The sequence below is a fragment of the Colossoma macropomum genome, unplaced genomic scaffold, assembly GCF_904425465.1.
Source record: "Colossoma macropomum unplaced genomic scaffold, Colossoma_macropomum, whole genome shotgun sequence".
NCBI classification, from domain to species: Eukaryota; Metazoa; Chordata; class Actinopteri; order Characiformes; family Serrasalmidae; genus Colossoma; species Colossoma macropomum.
Window position 1 is genome coordinate 34,257,601 of NW_023494800.1, and position 17,758 is coordinate 34,275,358.

The following is a 17,758-nucleotide window of genomic DNA, read 5'->3' on the forward strand; positions in this document are numbered from 1 at the left end:
GACGTGGGTTGTTAGCATATGTGGCTAACACTGGATGAGAAGGAGGGCCGTATGATGTTAGCCACATTAGCAATGTCTTTATCCTTTTAACCTTAAAAGACAGTGGAATGGGCGAAGTTGGTCAAATAAAGATTTGCAAGGAGGTTATTTGGTTCTAAATGACTGCTAATGTGTCTTTGCACGTGTTTATACCTGTGGTTAGCTTGAACTTTGTATTTTTAACGAAATTAAAAATTAACCACAATAAGTTAGTTTCTGTGGAACCCCAAAGGTGACATGGTTATTTTTTAATAGGGCATGGCCAGAAATAAATATATTAAGGCCATTAATTACTATACTGAGGCCACAAATTAATATTTTGATGTCATGAGTTATAAGAAACATAACTTGTGGCCTCAATATATTAAGTTGTAATATATCAAGAATGATCAGCAAGAATGATGAGTCAGCGTACAGAGAGGAGGTGCAGTGGCTAACAGACAGGTGTGGAAACAACAACCTGTCTCTGAATGTAGACAAAACTAAGGAGATGGTTGTTGACTTCCGAAGAGTGCGGGGTGACCACCCCCCACTGAACATCACCGGCTCTGCTGTGGAAATCGTCCAGAGCACCAAGTTCCTCGGTGTCCACATCACAGAGAACTTCACCTGGTCCCTCAACACCAACTCCATAGCCAAGAGAGCCCAGCAGCACCTCTACTTCCTACGGAGACTGAAGAAGACTCATCTCCCCCCTCCCATCCTCACCATGTTCTACAAGGGGACTGTGGAGAGCATTCTGAGCAGCTGCATCATCGCCTGGTTTGGGAATTGCACCGCCTCCGACCGCAAGACCCTACAGCGCATAGTGAGGACAGCTGAGAGGATCATCGGGGTCTCTCTCCCCTCCATCATGGACATCTACACCACACGCTGCATCCGCAAAGCCACCAGCATCGTGAACGACCCCATCCATCCCTCACACAGACTTTTTCACTGCTGCCGTCTGGCAGAGGGTACCAGAGCATCCGTGCCATCACTGCCAGACTCTGCAACAGCTTTGTTCCGCAAGCAATCAGGTTTTTAAACTCACAAGGACTGAACTAAATGTTTATTGTATTGTTTCTAGCTTAATTTTTGTTTGCACACTGTCTGCACGTTCGCACTTTGTAATTTTGTACTTTGTACTTCTGTTCCTTGTTGCACCGTGTTGTTCCTGGAGGAACGTAATTTCGCTCCACTGTGTATTTATACATAGATGGAATGACAATAAAAGCCTCTTAACTTGTGGCCACACCTTATTAATGTCAGCTTAGGAGCTCCGTAAGCCTTCATGTCAGGCAGGACATGGTTTGATTGGTTTACCTACACTTTGTGAGTCTAATTCAGTTGAATTCAGCGCCAAAAACAGCTCAAGCTCAGTCAACCTAAGTAATACAGATTCAAGATGTAGCAGAGTGTACCTTAAAAAAGGAACACTAAAACCAGTTTTTGCAGTCATATCAGAATAAAATAACACCGAAGAGAAAACCTTATTGAAAAGACGGTGGTTTGAGGCTGAAACCTGCTTAATTCTGTTCAAAACTGCCTCAGAAAAACCGCTGAGCGAGACAGAAATAACGTTACACATTCCTGCTCTTCGTACAACACGTAGCGGGTCAGCCGATTTCAGGTCCACCTTAATGGCGTAAGCGTTCAACGGGGCGACCAATCACAGATGACGCCGAGCAGGCGTCGCTGGCTTTCGACGAATGGGAGGAGCGGGTGGGCGGGGCCTTGCTCGTGGTGCGTTCAGTAAAGGAGGTCTGGTGTGGACGTGACGGGGAAGCTGGTTGTTGTTCAGCAGCGATCATGCCGTTCATCGATTTAGAGACCAATTTGCCCGCGAGCAGATTCCCCGAGGATTTCCTGAAGAAGTTCGTCTCCGCCACAGCAGCGGCTCTCGGAAAACCGGAGGATGTAAGTACAGCAGATAACAACGTGATCGCTCAAACCCCGGCTGGTGTAACCGGGCTGTGCCGTGAGGTTGACGGAGTTCGCCACTGATTCACTCGGTTACAGTGTTGACCTTCATAGTTAGTGCGGAGCCCCTAAAGTGACATGGTGGTGCTTTTTTAATAAGCCGTGGCCACGAATTAATATACTTAGGGCCCGATGTACTATGTTGAGGCCACAATTTAATATATTTACGCAACAAACTACTATGTGATTATACTTTTAATAAGGCATGGTTACAAATTAATATAGAGGCCACAAGTTACTATATTCATACAACAAATTACTTTGTAATTATTTTTAATAAGGCATGGCTACAAATTCATATACTGAGGCCACACCTTACTATATTGAGGCCACAAGTTACTATATTGACACAACAAACTACTATGTGATTATATTTTTAATAAGCCGTGGCCACAAATTAATATACTTAAGGGCACGATTTAATATATTGATACAACAAATTACCATGTGTTTATATTTTTAACAAAGCATGGCTACAAATGAATATATTGACGCCACAAGCTACTATATTGACACAAGAAACTACTGATTATTTTTTAATAAGGCATGAGGTCACAATTTACTGTATCATGGCCACAATTTACTATATTCAGACAACAAAGTACTTTGTAATTATTTTTAATAAGGCATAGCTACAAATTAATATACTGAGGCCACACATTACTATATTGAGGCCACAAGTTACTATGTTGATACGACAAATTACTATGTGATTATACTTTTAATAAGGCATGGCTACAAATTTATATATTGAGGTCACAAATTACTATATTGAGGCCACAAGTTATGAGAAACTTAATTCATGGCCTCCATATATTAATTCATGGCGATGTCACCACAGGGGTTCTGTAAGTCAGAACCAGAGGAATACAGTTATGAACTGTCCTTATTTGGAACTTTATTCAAAGTCATTTCAGCTCCCACATCTGTGTGATTGACTCCATCCAGCCGGTGATGCAGCTGTTTAGCTTGACCCTGTGTTTGTCCTGCAGCGGATGATCGTGCTGGTGAAGCCCGACCTCCCGCTGGTCATCGCCGGCTCCTGCGCGCCCGGTGTCGTGCTGTCAGTGGCCGGGCTTGGAGTCACCGACACGGCAGAGAAGAACCGGGAGAACAGCGCCAAAATCTTCCCCTTTCTCACACAGGAGCTGGGACTCGGCGAGGACCGGTAAGTTGGAAGTGGAACCCAGTGGTCACTGTCCTGCAGATCCACCTGCACTGCTCAGTGGTCAACCCTCTTTCTGGAGATCTACTTCCAGCCAGGGGCTGACTGAGTGAATTTCAGGCCCTAGGAAAAACACAAGCATGGGGCGTCCTTTTAAATTAGTTGAGACTCTGGCGTACTGAGTTGCGCAGCCGTCTACACTGCAAAATAAAAATCTCAGTAAGTTAAATCCTCATAAATCTAGTCAATATATCCAATATTTCTCAACTTACTTAAGTAATTACACAAAGTGATACTGTCTTATTATACTAGCAAATCATCCAGTCTCTACTATATACATGGGGACCCTAGGCAGCTGCCTACGTTTGCCTAGTGCAAAGACCACCCCTGCTCAACCCACATCTAACCTCATCAGCTAATCAAAGGCAGTGATTAGATGTATCAGGTAGGATTGATTAGGGCTGGAGCTAAAATCAAGAGAAAGGTAGATTTCAACATGTTTCAAAAAAGTAGTGACAGGGGCAACAAAAGACTGGTAAAGTTGTGTAATGCTAAAAAAAACACCTAAAAAAATCTCACAACTAATTTGGTTAATTGGCAACAGTTCATTAACACAACTGGGGACAAAAAGAGTTTTAGAAGAAAAGATGAGGAGGGGTTCACCACTCTGAAAGACTGTGCGGGCAAATAGTGCAACAATTTAAGAATAACGTTTCTCAATGTAAAATAGCAAAGAACTTGGTCATTTCATCATCTACGGTACATAATATCATTAAAAGATTCAGACAATCCGAAGGAATCTCTGTGTTCAAGGCACAAGACCAAAAACCAGTATTGGCTGGCTGTGATCTTTGGGCCCTCAGGCAGCACTGCATTAAAAACAGACATGATTCAGTAGTGGAAATCACTGCATGGCCTAAGGAACACTTCCAAAAACCACTGTATCTGAACACAGTTCACCACTCCAGCATGCAAAGAAGCCGTATATAAACAGGATCCAGAAACACCGCCGCCTTCTCTGGGCCTGAGCTCATTTAAAATGGACTGAGGCAAAGTAGAAATGTGTCCTGTGGTCCAGTGAAACAAAATCTAAAATTGTTTTTGGAAATCATGGACGCTGCGTCCTCCAGGCTAAAGAGGAGAGGGACCATCCGGCTTGTTATCAATGCACAGTTTAAAAGCCAGCATCCGTGATGGTATGGGGGTGCATTAGTGCACATGGCATGTGTGAAGGCCCCATTTAATGCTGAAAAATATATACAGGTGTATATACACAACATATGCTGCCATCCAGACAACGTCTTTTTCAGGGAAGGCCTTGAATATTTCAGTAAGACAATGTGAAACCACATTCTGCATGTATTACAGCAGCATGACTCTGTAGTAGAAGAGTCCAGGTGCTAAACTGGCCTGCCTGCAGTCCAATCCTGTCACCACTGATAACATTTGGTGAATTATGAAATGAAAAATATGACAAAAGTGACCCTGAACTGATGAGCAGCTGAAATCCTATATCAAGCAATAATGGAAAATATTTCACTTTCAGAACTACAGCAGTGTCTCCTCTTACGGAGTGTTGTTAAAGGAGAGGTGATGAAACACAGTGGTAAACACTAAAATGTGTTGGCTGGCATCAAATTCAGAACGGGCATATATATTTTAGATCTGTGTGTCCGAAACCGTAGTATATAGGACCGTGTCACAGTGGACACATAACCTAAACTCAGTGAGAGTAGTCAGGCTTCCATTCTACTGTGGAATTAAATTAAAGCGAATAACTGAAAGATGTTTTTATCATCTTTGTATTAGAGAATAAAACATCTCTGCATGTCACATTTGTAAAATCACTTCTGAGAAAGCTGTAAGGTTGACCAGCTTCTTGTGGCTGTTTTGTTTAATTTTATGGATGTATTTTTATCATTTAGGCGCAGAGACTGAACGCACTGGCAAACACTTTCAGTGGAAATCTTCATTAATCATCTGCAGCCCTTTTAGTCTGTTTACTCTCCATTATCACCATTACACTATTTCTTTGAAAAGGGAAAGGCAGATTTTAAGCGCTTCTGTCTCTTAGCTACAGCCTGATGAGTCACAACTGTTTTTTATTCTTGTTTACATATTTTGCATTTCTCTCTGAATTGAACTTCTTTTTATCCAAAATAAAATATACAATCTTATTCAAACTCCTGACCATATAGTTTCATTCTGTAGTTCTACAGTTACAGACTGTAGTCCATCTATTTCATACTTTGTTACCCTGTTCTTCAGTGGTCAGGACCCCCACAGGACCCCCACAGAGCAGGTACTATTTGGGTGGTGGGTCATTCTCAGCAGTGACACTGACGTGGTGGTGGTGGTGTGTTAGTGTGTGTTGCGCTGGTCTGAGTGGATCAGACACAGCAGTGCTGCTGGAGTTTTTAAACACCTCAGTGTCACTGCTGGACTGAGAACCAAAAATATCCAACCAACAGCGTCCTGTGGGCAGCGTCCTGTGACCACTGATGAAAGGCTAGAGGATGACCAACACAAACTGTGCAGCAGCAGATGAGCTATCGTCTCTGACTTTACATCTACAAGGTGGACCGACAAGGTAGGAGTGTCTAATAGAGTGGACAGTGAGTGGACACAGTGTTTAAAAACACACACTAACATACCACCACCACGTCAGTGTCACTGCAGTGCTGAGAATGACCCACCACCCACAAAATACCTGCTCTGTGGTGGTCCTGTGGGGGTCCTGGCCACTGAAGAACAGAGTAACAAAGTATGAAACAGATGGACTACAGTCTGTAACTATGGAACTACATAGTGCTCCTATATGGTCAGTGGAGCTGATTAAATGGACAGTGACTTTAGATTCAGGGAGGTGGTTTTAATGTTATGGCTGACTGGAGTGTGTAGTGAATAACATCATCCTGACAGTTCTCTCTCTTTTGTATGTGTGCAGGATTGTGATCAGGTTCAGCCCACTGGAGCCGTGGCAGGTGGGGAAGAAAGGCACAGTTATGACCTTCCTGTAGGACAGCAACACCACCGAGCAGCAGACGGAGGAATGCAGGACTCATTCCATGACCATATAACAGATTATTAGAAAATCAGGGTTTAAAATCTAACCTTTTCTCCTCCCATTCAGATTTCCTGTAGAGATGTTTCTGTTAGTCACATCTCAGATGACATTCCTGTCTGAAGGTCAGCAAAGTGAATCGTACTGTAATTTTTTATTTAGTGATTATTATTTTATTAAATAATTAATCATGGATCTCGTTTTGTACACTCACTCCACTCTTTTATACTGTTTTTTTCCTGCTTTTGAATTAAAGAGCCAATAATGATGCAGTAGTGTGGCATTTCTCAATCTGAAGACGTTTCGGTGGATTTAATGGGCCCATATCCTATATTTTTCCACTTTGGTGAGGCTTTATTTACCAAAAATGGTCATGCTTTATTTCTACATGACCATATCCCAACATCCGTCGACCCCTTAGAATTAAACAGCCTGAGACTTGAAGGCTGTTATATGTAAATGAGCTCTGTTCTGATTGGCTGCCTTGTATTGCACCTCCCTCAAAAAGCAGTCCAGGCTGAAACACTCCTTAGAATTTCAGTATGAGTGGGCGGGGCTAAACTGCTGTAGGTGAAGTGGGTGTGTAGATGTAAATGTGCCGGTATTTATGACATCACAAATATTGAATTCAAAACTGTACTTAGTTTTGATATATGGACTGTATATTTATTTATAAAGCACATTTAAAAACAACAGGATTTGACCAGAGTGGTGTACAATCAAAACAGCAAAAAACATAAAACAATACAGTAAAGAAAGATTTTTGTCCAATTGAACCCTCTACTGCATGCAGTATAAGTGCAATGTAAAAAAAATATATATATTCCGTTCACTTTTCTTGCATAAAATGGGCAGAATTATTAAATTATGTAAATGTTGTAGGCAAAATTGTGTGACAATGTCTGTGTTTACATGCAAAGATTTTTGCTGATTCGATTGAATACATTCTGATTATAGATTAAGACTGAGGTGTTCTCGCTCTACTCAACAGTCTGATGAAAGATCTCTGTTTACATGCAAACTACAAGTAATCAGATCCAAAATGATGCGCATGCATAAAGAACCACTTAGGCCCGAAACATACTTCACACAAGGATGTGAATGCAGACGCTTCAAGCTACGCAGACGGGGTTTTGTGCGTAGCTGCGTTCAAAATGTGTCACTATGCATTTCATAACGCAACGCAAGTGTGAGCTGCAATCTGAGTGCTACAGTAGGGGGCGCTATAACGACAGCCAAGCCTGTCTAAGTGGTCCCGTACCTCCAGCGTGTTTTCTTAACTGCCATAGCAGACGAGCAGTGAGTCTAACGCAAAGACATAAACATAAAAATATGATATATTATCTCATTTCCATTCCAACAGACGAGGTAAAGCAGCTCACTCTCCTCTACTGTCCACGTTCAGCTGTTGAGGCTGTTGGAGTAACAGTAGATCCTCTCTGGTTTGTACTCTAGCGCCCCCTTCAGTACTGAGTGTTTTAACCGCCACAGCAACGCAAGAACGCACAGTGAGTTTGTACAGAAGGACCGTGTTTGCAGTGCGTTGGCCGAGCGGTCATTTGTGTTCTTGTCCTTGCGTAAAGTATGTTTCGGGCCTTAGAGTAAACATTACCAGGACAACGAACATCACGACCAGTCCAGTCAGAGTGAGACGAGCAGCAGTGAGCAGCTCTTGTGTTTATAATTCCTTTAAAATGGTGTCAGACTCAGGAAAACGTCCTTCACATGTCCTTATTTAAGAAGGCCGAGAGGAAGACATCGTGTTCTGAGACACATAAGCTGGACGTCCGTCCCACCGCCGTCTTTTAAAGATCAGAGCATAAACTTCGTCTCCTCTGCAGACCAGTTTCTGCTCCACCATGTTGAACGGTATAAACTTTCACTATGACATGACGAACATGATCAGAACGGACTTAAACTTTCCGATGGGGAATGTAATCAGATACAGGCGTTTACACAGATATCATTCTTCTATTTAACGGATTATTTACAGGATTACCCACCTCGATCAGTCAGATAGAAACTGTATTCCAAATGGCCTCAATCGGACTAGACTATTCCGACTGAGGTGTTTACATGGACGTATTCTATTCCGATTGAGCTGTTAGGTGGATTATTAATGGATTATTAGGCTGCATGTAAACATGGCTACTGAGAGGAAATAATATAGGGCCGTGTTCCCTGAAGTGGTGAGATCTGGCTTGTAAAAAAAATAGGCAACAAACCTATTTGTACAAAATAACTGATACTGCTTTTTATTGACTTACTCAAAATCTTCTCTTTATTGTCAACGCTATCCCTGTTTTTAAGAATGTATAATGTTATTATCGGATGAATCTTTTTGAATCACCTGGTATTTATCAATACATTTATCAATAAATTCAAACACATATAAAATTTCGACTTTATTTTTAAAATATGAATTTCGACTCAAAGCCTCCGCCATCACAGCAGCAGCTAGACAGCTATTAGCATTGCGTGAAAGGTGCTAAATAAAGATGATGATTATTTTTATTCTAATAATTATTATTACTATTATCAATCAGACACGGTGCGCACATGGTGACACGTGTACTTCTGGGTACAGAAACCACTCAAACACAACTCAGTGGTTCTAGATATGTTTTTAGTAGCCCATTTCAGTGAGAGATCTCATTCACTCACTCCGTCGCTCACATCCACTCATTCAGGGTCTTTATTTTCTTCTCCACAGTCGTCTCCAGAAGCTCCTCCTTCCTGAGCTCTTTTCCTCCTGCAGCATCTTTGTCTTCTCCTCCTCTTTCATCTGCTTTTTCTGCTCCTTCTTCCTTTCATTCTCCTCTGCTTTCCTTTCTTTCTCCCTTTCACTCTCCAGATCCCTCACCTTCTGCTCCATCATGGTGCAGTATCTGCACAAGGCCTCTAAGTACTCCTGTGCTCTCCTCATCATCTCCTCCTTTTCTGCTCTATGCCTCTCTTGTTCCTCCTGCATCTCCACCTCCATCCTGAACAGTCTGTCTTTCAGCTGGCAGTTTTGTCTCTCCAGGTCGTGGTGGTTTGTCAGGAGGTCGACTTCTGCCCCTCGTCCGGCCTCCTCTCGCTTCTTTCCCTGGGCACTGCACTGCTGAAGTGCAATAGTGGAAAGAGGAGGATTGTCACCCCTATATATAGATTTTTCGGAGTTGATGACGCCATCAATAAATAACGTGAGTCCAAAAAATTCACGCGTGATTCCTGCCAGCACACTATGGGGTCCTGCTGTAGGCCCGTACGTGGAGTTAATTTTGTGCCAACGGTTTTAAAATAAAATAATGAAACCCACGAGAAAAGTATTAAGCTACTAAATGTAATAACAAAGTTTCACATTACACGCAATTTTAAAGAACGAGAGCTGTTTCTCAAAAGAGCGCCGGTGCAGTTCCACGGTCAAACGCTAGATGGCGATTCCCGCACTAACAACGCTGGAGAGTTCAGTTAATTTCACTGATTCGGTTCTCACGATAGATCTGTTCGGTTCAATGAATCGGAAGATCCGATGATTCGTTTTCTTCTAATCAGGAGCCGAGTCTCTGCACCGTCTGCTGATACAGCCCCTGCCCACTTTATTAGAAACACTTGCGTCCACTCTATGCTCGCTGTACTGCAGTGGGGAACCTCCAGAGCTCTAGGTCTATTGATTTATGTGAAATAATAAAAATAAATAACCATTCTGCGATTTATAGCTTATTTTTATTCATTTGAATCGCCGTTGTATTCAGATTCTGCACGTATGGTAGAAATGCTCGTGTTTCGTTGTCAGGTTTTGGTTAAACAGGAGGGATAAAAGGGGGAAAACTGTCCAATGAGGATGTTCTTCTCTGTGGTACCTGGGTAGAAACAGTCGGGCGCGTCGCTAAGACAGATTTAGGGGGTGTTTAACCATAAATATACGTACTCAGATGCCGCGTTGGGTTCAGCCAGGCACGTCAACGGCGCCGCCATTTTGGGGCGGTCAACATTGCTGCTGGACTGCATTCAGTACCATTACAGAGCGGCAGTTTAAGAAAGATACTGTCCAGAATTATACTGTTTCAAGAATACTGCACTCAGAAAGTGGAATAGGATTATATAACGTGATATATATATATATATATATATATATATATATATATATATATATATATATACGTGTGTGCGTATGTGGTTCCGGCTGCCCTGCTTATAACCATCTGATTACAACATATAACTTAAAGAAATCTAATTCAGGGGAATTTAATTAAAATTCAATAAGGTCCAGTTAGAGAAAATATCCTCAAGCGAAGGTGCGGAACATCATAATGTCTAACTTACATCATGATTCAGTGCCATATACTGTTTACTGAAGTAGCCTAGTAGTTATATCAACATCTTATACCGTTACTGAATATCAAATCAAATAAAGTACAGTTCAGTCATATTTCAATATTTATTGTCAGTTTTCTCTTTTAGATCACGCCATGTGAAATAACTTCTGACTCACTTTCTTCTCCGACTGCTGTTTCTCGCCTCGTCCCTCCCCTGTGTGTGCGTCACTCCCTCGAGTCTCAGTGCTCATCGTAATGCACAGATCTGATTGGCTGAGTAGCATCACATGTACCACTCATGCGATTGGTCTGTGAGTCTCCCAGGCTGTTAAATCGGTACCGTAATGACTAGAAAAGTTACGGCGATTAAAATGGGACCACCCCGTCGAAATTAAATAATTCTCCATAGTTTATCGGTTATAGGCCCAGGTCTGCATAGGACAGCGTCTGGGTCCGGACTCAGACCATGGTCCGGCTATTAGTGACCTCTGGCCTAGAGTGATGTTTTTCTTGCAAAATAGACAAGTACAGTCTATTGGAAATTAAAATAGTCGATTCCTGTCACTTCATAAATATGATGATGGATTTCTCTCCAGCTCCTGAGGCCCTATCCAATAGAAGAGCTTGTTCAGCTATATCTACCAAGATACCGCTGAGAAAAACAACTGATTAGCCAATTTTCTACAGGGTGTTTGAAGAATTCAACCCTTTTGTTTCCATCCAAAACTGAACAAGGAAACAAGAGTAGTGCTGTAATACAGAGTTTAAATGCAAGCATGATTCTATTGAAATAAAAATGAACTAAAAATTACAGACATGCATTTTTTTTTAGATCTCAGTAGTCAGCAGAGGTTCTCTGAAGGCCTAGAAAGCCCTGAGGGCTCTCCGCTCATAATAACTTATAATAGAAACCCCATTCAACCCACCCTACCCTTATGATCCCACCCAAGTAGAGTTGAGATAGGAAGATAAAATACAAAGCAGCTCTGTGTTATGAAGACGACAGAAACCACTGGAGATTTTCTGAACGCCAGCGTACAGACAGTGTGACCTACATTCATGGAGATGAAATGGTCCATCAGTACCAGTAAGTGTACACTGAGACGATTATTTAAATGTGTTAGCAGGTTGAATTTCCCTTCTTACATTTTACCAAGTGTTCACTGAGTTTGTGAAAGTCTTGTCATGTATCTCCTGGTTTCACTGCCTTCGCTCACTCCAGCATAGCTGTGGAAGTGGCTCCTTCACATCCTCATGCTATCAGTGATCTCTGAAAGCACACACCCACCCTGCTTAAAAAAAGACCACCAGAACTATTAGGGTTGAAACCTGATGGTTTTGCTTTCTAATAGGAATTAGCTTAAAGGGGAATTCCACCAATGTTTCAAAAATTCTACATAATTAAATGAAAGAAGAAACACTGAGCCGGGCATCTGGGTAGCATTAGCATTACTGCTACACACGCATTTTAATAGTGGAACTCCATCAATTTTTCCACATAATTGCATGGTTTAGATGTAAACAGAGTCATTCAGAGTGGTTTGGTGTGAAATGCTCTGTTCTAGAGAAACTTAACAGATGAACTGTCAGAATTGTTCGCAGTGGTGGTGATAGGAACCAGACGTCCACCTCTAAAAGCTCCCTCACGGAGAGTTTGGTATTACATGAAATGGTTATGAATTCACTGCCTGAAGTCTGAGACACTGTTTTACAGTAGTTTTGTGATAAAGTTCTGGTCTAAAACATATTTTAATCCATTTATTTTGATTTATTTGTGGTGGAGGGAGACCTGAAAGGTGTTCTAAAGCAAAATAGTCCCCAAAGAAAATGTATTATTTCAGATTTATCACTATTTTACCATTGTCAGCATTAAATTAACAAACTCAGAAGACTCGTGTAGGTTCACTGGTGGTTTTGGATAGCAAATAAAATGTCTATATTTGTGTTGTAGTCATGGTGACCCCTTGGTTCCTATCACCACCACTGTAAAGAAATCTGAGTCTGTAAGTTTCTCTACAATGAACCACTTCATATCAGACCTACCTGAATGACTTTGTTTGCATACCAACGACAGAATTATTCAGACATTTTGAAAAATTGGTGGAATTGCCCTTTAATGTTTAGCAGTAGAGACCACTAGTTTCCTGTAGGACACTTGTAGAAAACAATGAATCTGGATTCAGTCCCAGAACACCTATTAAACCATTAGAGTCCTTTACACTGTGATATCAACCCTTCAGAAAAACCCTTAATACTATTACTTAGTACTGGACACCGTCAGGAACCAACAGACACTTCTAATGGTTTCTATTGTTATTTTCAGCATGAAATGGAATTGTTCTGATAGTTCTGCATGTTTTGTTCCCCGTACTGCGGTAGTAAAGACCTGAATTCACCGCAGAAAGAATTGATTTTAATGTAATATTTGCTGAGTCATAACCCCTGACGTCTAACCTGTGGTTCTCCTTAGCGTCCTACAGGTGGCGCTGTTTAACCTGTTACACAAGAAACTCATAGTCAACATCAGAGCTCAGATAAACTGAGATTAACAATCCCGACTGAGATACAGTTGTGCTCTGTGATTATTGATTTCTCGGCGTCATTTGTGATCGATTTTGTCTGTTTTATCAGATTTCAGGCCAAGTTTAACTGATCTGAAAAAATCGCAGGGCGGACGGAGCGTTGTGTGAAAGCAGTTGGGAAAAGGCGCCTTTTATATCCCACCCGTATTCCGGAAAGCTCCGCCCACTGTGCTGTGATTGACTAGCAGTTAGTCATTTGTAAGTTAGTCAATTTTTTATACATAGACCACATTTAAAATAACAGTTGACCAAAGTGCTGCACATAAAAATAATATATGAAATATTAAAACATAAATAATAGTAAATAGAATAAAATAAGTATTAGGAAAAATCAACAATCATTAATCAGAAAGGACAAAATGATAAATAAATATTATTAATATTATTTAATATGATATTATACTATTATAATATAATATTAATTAAATAATAAATATAAAAAATAATTTAACAATATAAAAAATTAACCAAATGTCGTTATTGGCGTTTCAGACAGGCAAAATTTCAAAATAAGAGATTGGAGGATTGATTTTCCTAAAGCGTTAAACACGGATCACCTTGTAGTCAAAGATACAAATAACGAAGAACTACGAAGAAAACAGCTACAATAATAATAGTAATAATAATAATAATAATCATCACCATCATAATAATATTAATAATCACAATCATTATCTAATTAATAATTATAATTAATAATTAATAATAATCATCTCTCTATACGTCTCTGTGCACACCTGATAGCGAGTATAAACTTCTACCCAATCACGTCGCAGGAGGCGGAGCTACATTCGCTGGTGGGAGAACCAGGTTTTCAGAAGGTGGTGGTTCAGTTCTCTGTAACGTCCGAGAGAAGAATCATCTGGAAAATGGTGCTGGAGATTTATCTGGATCTTTTCTCACAGCCGTGTCGCTCGGTTTACATCTTCGCCAAGAAGAACGGCGTCCCGTTCGAGTACAAGAGCGTCTCCCTGATGGCAGGTAACGGCAGGCCGAGCGGAGTTAGAGGGGAGCTCGGGGTTCAGCGCCCGGCTCGCCTTTCTGCAGAAAGAAACGGACTAAACATCTCGAGAAGCAGAGCATCTCGGTTTTACTTCCACATTTCGTCGTGGTCTGTTTGCATTGTTATCACTTCGTTTATGTGACGTCGTATGAAGTGAAAATGATCTTTCAGAGCTGCCAGGTTTAATCCTCACTTCTTCAGTCCGATTTACAGTCTGATCTACAGCCTGATCTACAGCCTGATCTTTCATTAATTAACCGCAAACTGCTGATCAGCCGCGACTCAGGGTCTTCCTAGGAGGAGTGATATCTACCGAGCTCCTAACGTGATACTGTGATTATTTTTTAATGAGGCGTGGCTACGAATTAATATGTTGAGGCCACAAATTAATATATTGAGGCCACCAGTTAAGTTTCTGAGCTCATGGCCAAAGTATATTAATATGTGTAGTAAATTGTGACCTCAAAATAGTCAATTGTGGCCTCTATATGGTAAATTCTGGCATCTGTGTATTAATCTGTGGCCTCTATAGTAAATTTTGGCCTTAATATAGTAAATTGTGGCCTCACAATTTACTATTGTGTAAACAATGTGTCCTCAGTATAGTAAATTATGGCTTAAATATATTAATTTGTGGTCTCCGTTTAGTAAATTGTGGCCTCAGTATATTAATATGTGGTCTTTGTGTAGTAAATTATGGCTGAATGTATTAATTTGTGGTCACTGTATAGTAAATTGCGGCTTAAAAATAGTAAATTGTAGTCTCAGTATAGCAATTTGTGGCCTTAATATATTAATTTTCTGGCTTCTATATATTAATGTGTGGCCTTAATATAGTAAATTGTGGCCTCTATGTATTAAATTGTGGCCTCTATATTTTAATTTGTGGTCTCTGTATAGTAAATTGTGGCCTCAATAGTAAATTTTGTCCTTAATATAGTAAATTTTGGCCATATATAGCAAATTGAGGCTTCAGTATAGCAAGTTGTGGCCTTAATATGGTAATTCATGGCCTCAGTATATTAATTTATGGCTTCAGTATATTAATTTGTGGCCATGCCTTATTAAAAAATAATCACCATGTCACCATAGGAGCTCCATAGATATCGTTTCTAGTCAGTAAGTAAATGAGCTGGTGTTATTGTATGCACATTATTAATTATGGCATTTATGTTGTAATTCTTGCTAATGACATCTCTGAAAAATGTATTTTGCATTTGATCCCCAGGTGAGCAGTATAGTGAAGAGTTTGGCAAGATCAATATTCTGAGGAAAGCACCTGCAATCCGGGATGGAGACTTTTGCCTGGCTGAAAGGTGCGGAATGTGCCACATATAACCAATATTTATACTAAATGTATTTATTTATGAAATATTTTTACATGCACTTACATGCAAGAATATATATATATATATATATATATATATATATATAGAGCCAGAAGCGGCAACACGCACCAGATACAAGATAAATTAAAGGGAGTCAGAGTTTATCATAAGTTCCTCATTTGTCATGATTGTTGATCAGGGGCCTCAGATTCACATGAATATTTTTTCTATGCTAAAACAAATTGTGCAGACCAAACCTTATGTTTTACTTTTGGTGCTTGGACCCCTTAAAAGAATACAGAATTACTGCTGGTGTATTGAGACACTGTAATTGTGAAGGTGAACTGGTAAAGTGGCATGAGGTTATTCTTTTGGTACCACTGTGTAAAAAACAATGGCTGGCACTGAGAGTTTATTTAAGCCTCAAGTCCAAAATACAAAGTGAATAACGTTGGTGCTGAAGTTTGTTAGAACCGCAGCATGGACAGTGTGATATATATAGACTACAGAACGCTGGAGAGCATTCCTCGAGACTAAGAATTCGGTACCGTCTCTCCTGCAGTATCGCCATTATGACCTACTTGGCAGAGAAGTACAAGACCCCAGATCACTGGTTCCCAGCGGACCTGCAGAAGCGAGCGCGGGTAAACGAATATCTGTCCTGGCAACATTCGGCCATGCGTCCCCACGGATCTAAAGATATTCTGGCTGAAGGTGAGATGATCTACTGACATATAATAGCAGGGTTCATTGTAACCACCATGTACCAGGAAGCCCACAGTCATATTTCTCATATTTCACTACTTAACACCAGTTTCATTGTTGTTCTGAATCAATTGAGCAATAATAGCGCTTGTGTTACAAAACTGATACATTTGTCTCTGTGTATGTGTGTCTTCAGCTCATGATTCCAAAGGTTCTAGGTATGGAGGTTCCTAAAGAGAAGATGGACGCTGCTTTAGAGGATCTTGATGGCTCCCTGAAGCTCTTTGAGGAGAAGTTCCTTCAGGACAGGCCTTTCATTGCGGGTGACCAGATCTCCCTGGCTGACCTGGTCGCTATTGTGGAAATCATGCAGGTACTCAGCTGATACCACAGGAGGCAATTCATGATTAAAAATAATATTTACTGAAGGAATAATCTTGCGAATATTCAAATAAGACCAATTTTTCGACTTACCACAGAAGAGCCTGATCAGCTAAGATACGTTTGGAGTCACCCAAATCTTTTCTATAAATTTAGGCCCAAAAGTTCTCTCAATTAAAGAAATATAAACATATATCTTGACGACAGGAATATGAGATTTCTGAGCGCTGCATTCAGCTACACGGTGAAGTTTCTTTCATTTTTATAGCTCACAGTAAGACATACTGTGTTCCAAACCACATTGACAAGCCTGGGAGACTTTAATGACGACCTAAATGCGATTTTGAGAGAAGTTTTCTGGATGTATTTACAGAAAAGATTTGGGTGACTATTGACTTCTAGTGTTTGTTAGCAACACTAGCCTAGTAGCCCCATGTTAAACTAAAACCAGACATGTTTTGGCTGATCAGGGGTAAGTGGAATGCTACACCATTCGATTTTACCCCAAAACTTACTTTAAACTGAAAAGTTAGCATTTGATTAGTATTAGTATCGTAAGAAAACCTCATATTTGCAGAACCATAACTTAGTTTTCTTACGACACTGATGAATTGGTCGTAATGTATTGGGAACTATCAGTTTTCTGAAGTTTGCTTATCAGCTCTGCTGCTAATTCTTTTTCTGTGCTGTGTACTGTAGCCAGTAGGTGCAGGTCTGGATGTGTTTGAGACGAGGCCCAAACTGAGCGCTTGGAGGGACCGCGTTAAGGACGCGATTGGCGCCGAGCTGTTTGATGAAGCCCACCAGGGCATCCTCTCAGCCCAGGAATCAGCTAAAAGCATTGACGGCGGCAAACTGCAGCATTTCAAAGCCACGATCCTCAAAAAGTTCCTCTGAAAACAAAAAAGGTGGTTTTTCTAACAGTTACTCGTGTTTAATTGTGTACGCTCTCGGCTATAACCGACATTGTACAGAGGACAGAAAGAATCAAATGAAAAATGTGAACCATATCTAGCGATGGGTTAGTCATTTTTTATGTTTTCTTCAAGTTCACTTGGATTAACCTTTATTAGTGTTCTTACATGTTCTCATTCAAACTGACATGGGATGAACTTTTCTAACAGTTTTTCTTGTGTTTTCACAAATAAAACCTCAATGTTGAGCTTCACCAGAGTATGGAGAGGCACTTTTCAGTGTTCATGACGGCAGTAAAGAAATTGTGAAAGAT

At 40.7% G+C, this 17,758-nt stretch overlaps 2 protein-coding genes across 2 annotated transcripts; both read left to right on the plus strand.

Annotated features, from left to right (window-relative positions):
- Nucleotides 1-1,754: 1,754 nt before the first annotated feature.
- Nucleotides 1,755-6,502, plus strand: ddt (D-dopachrome tautomerase). The gene is made up of 3 exons (XM_036587928.1): nt 1,755-1,938; nt 2,994-3,169; nt 6,114-6,502. Exons 1-3 carry the CDS (start codon nt 1,831-1,833, stop codon nt 6,184-6,186), a joined length of 357 nt encoding a protein of 118 aa, XP_036443821.1. The 5' UTR covers nt 1,755-1,830; the 3' UTR covers nt 6,187-6,502.
- A 7,406-nt stretch (nt 6,503-13,908) lies between these two features.
- On the plus strand, nt 13,909-17,758 carry gstt1b (glutathione S-transferase theta 1b). Its single transcript, XM_036587926.1, is given in 6 exon segments — nt 13,909-14,094; nt 15,345-15,432; nt 16,007-16,139; nt 16,141-16,158; nt 16,346-16,522; nt 17,230-17,758. Coding segments are annotated over 6 exon segments (726 nt in total). The 5' UTR covers nt 13,909-13,982; the 3' UTR covers nt 17,428-17,758.

What these genes read in the sequence shown, in the direction of transcription:
- ddt (XM_036587928.1), top strand. Translation starts at nt 1,831, where the DNA reads ATGCCGTTCATCGATTTAGAGACCAATTTGCCCGCGAGCAGATTCCCC. An exon ending in CTCTCGGAAAACCGGAGGAT is followed by an intron (nt 1,939 to 2,993) that starts GTAAGTACAGCA and finishes TTTGTCCTGCAG; the next exon opens with CGGATGATCGTGCTGGTGAA. An exon ending in CTGGGACTCGGCGAGGACCG is followed by an intron (nt 3,170 to 6,113) that starts GTAAGTTGGAAG and finishes GTATGTGTGCAG; the next exon opens with GATTGTGATCAGGTTCAGCC.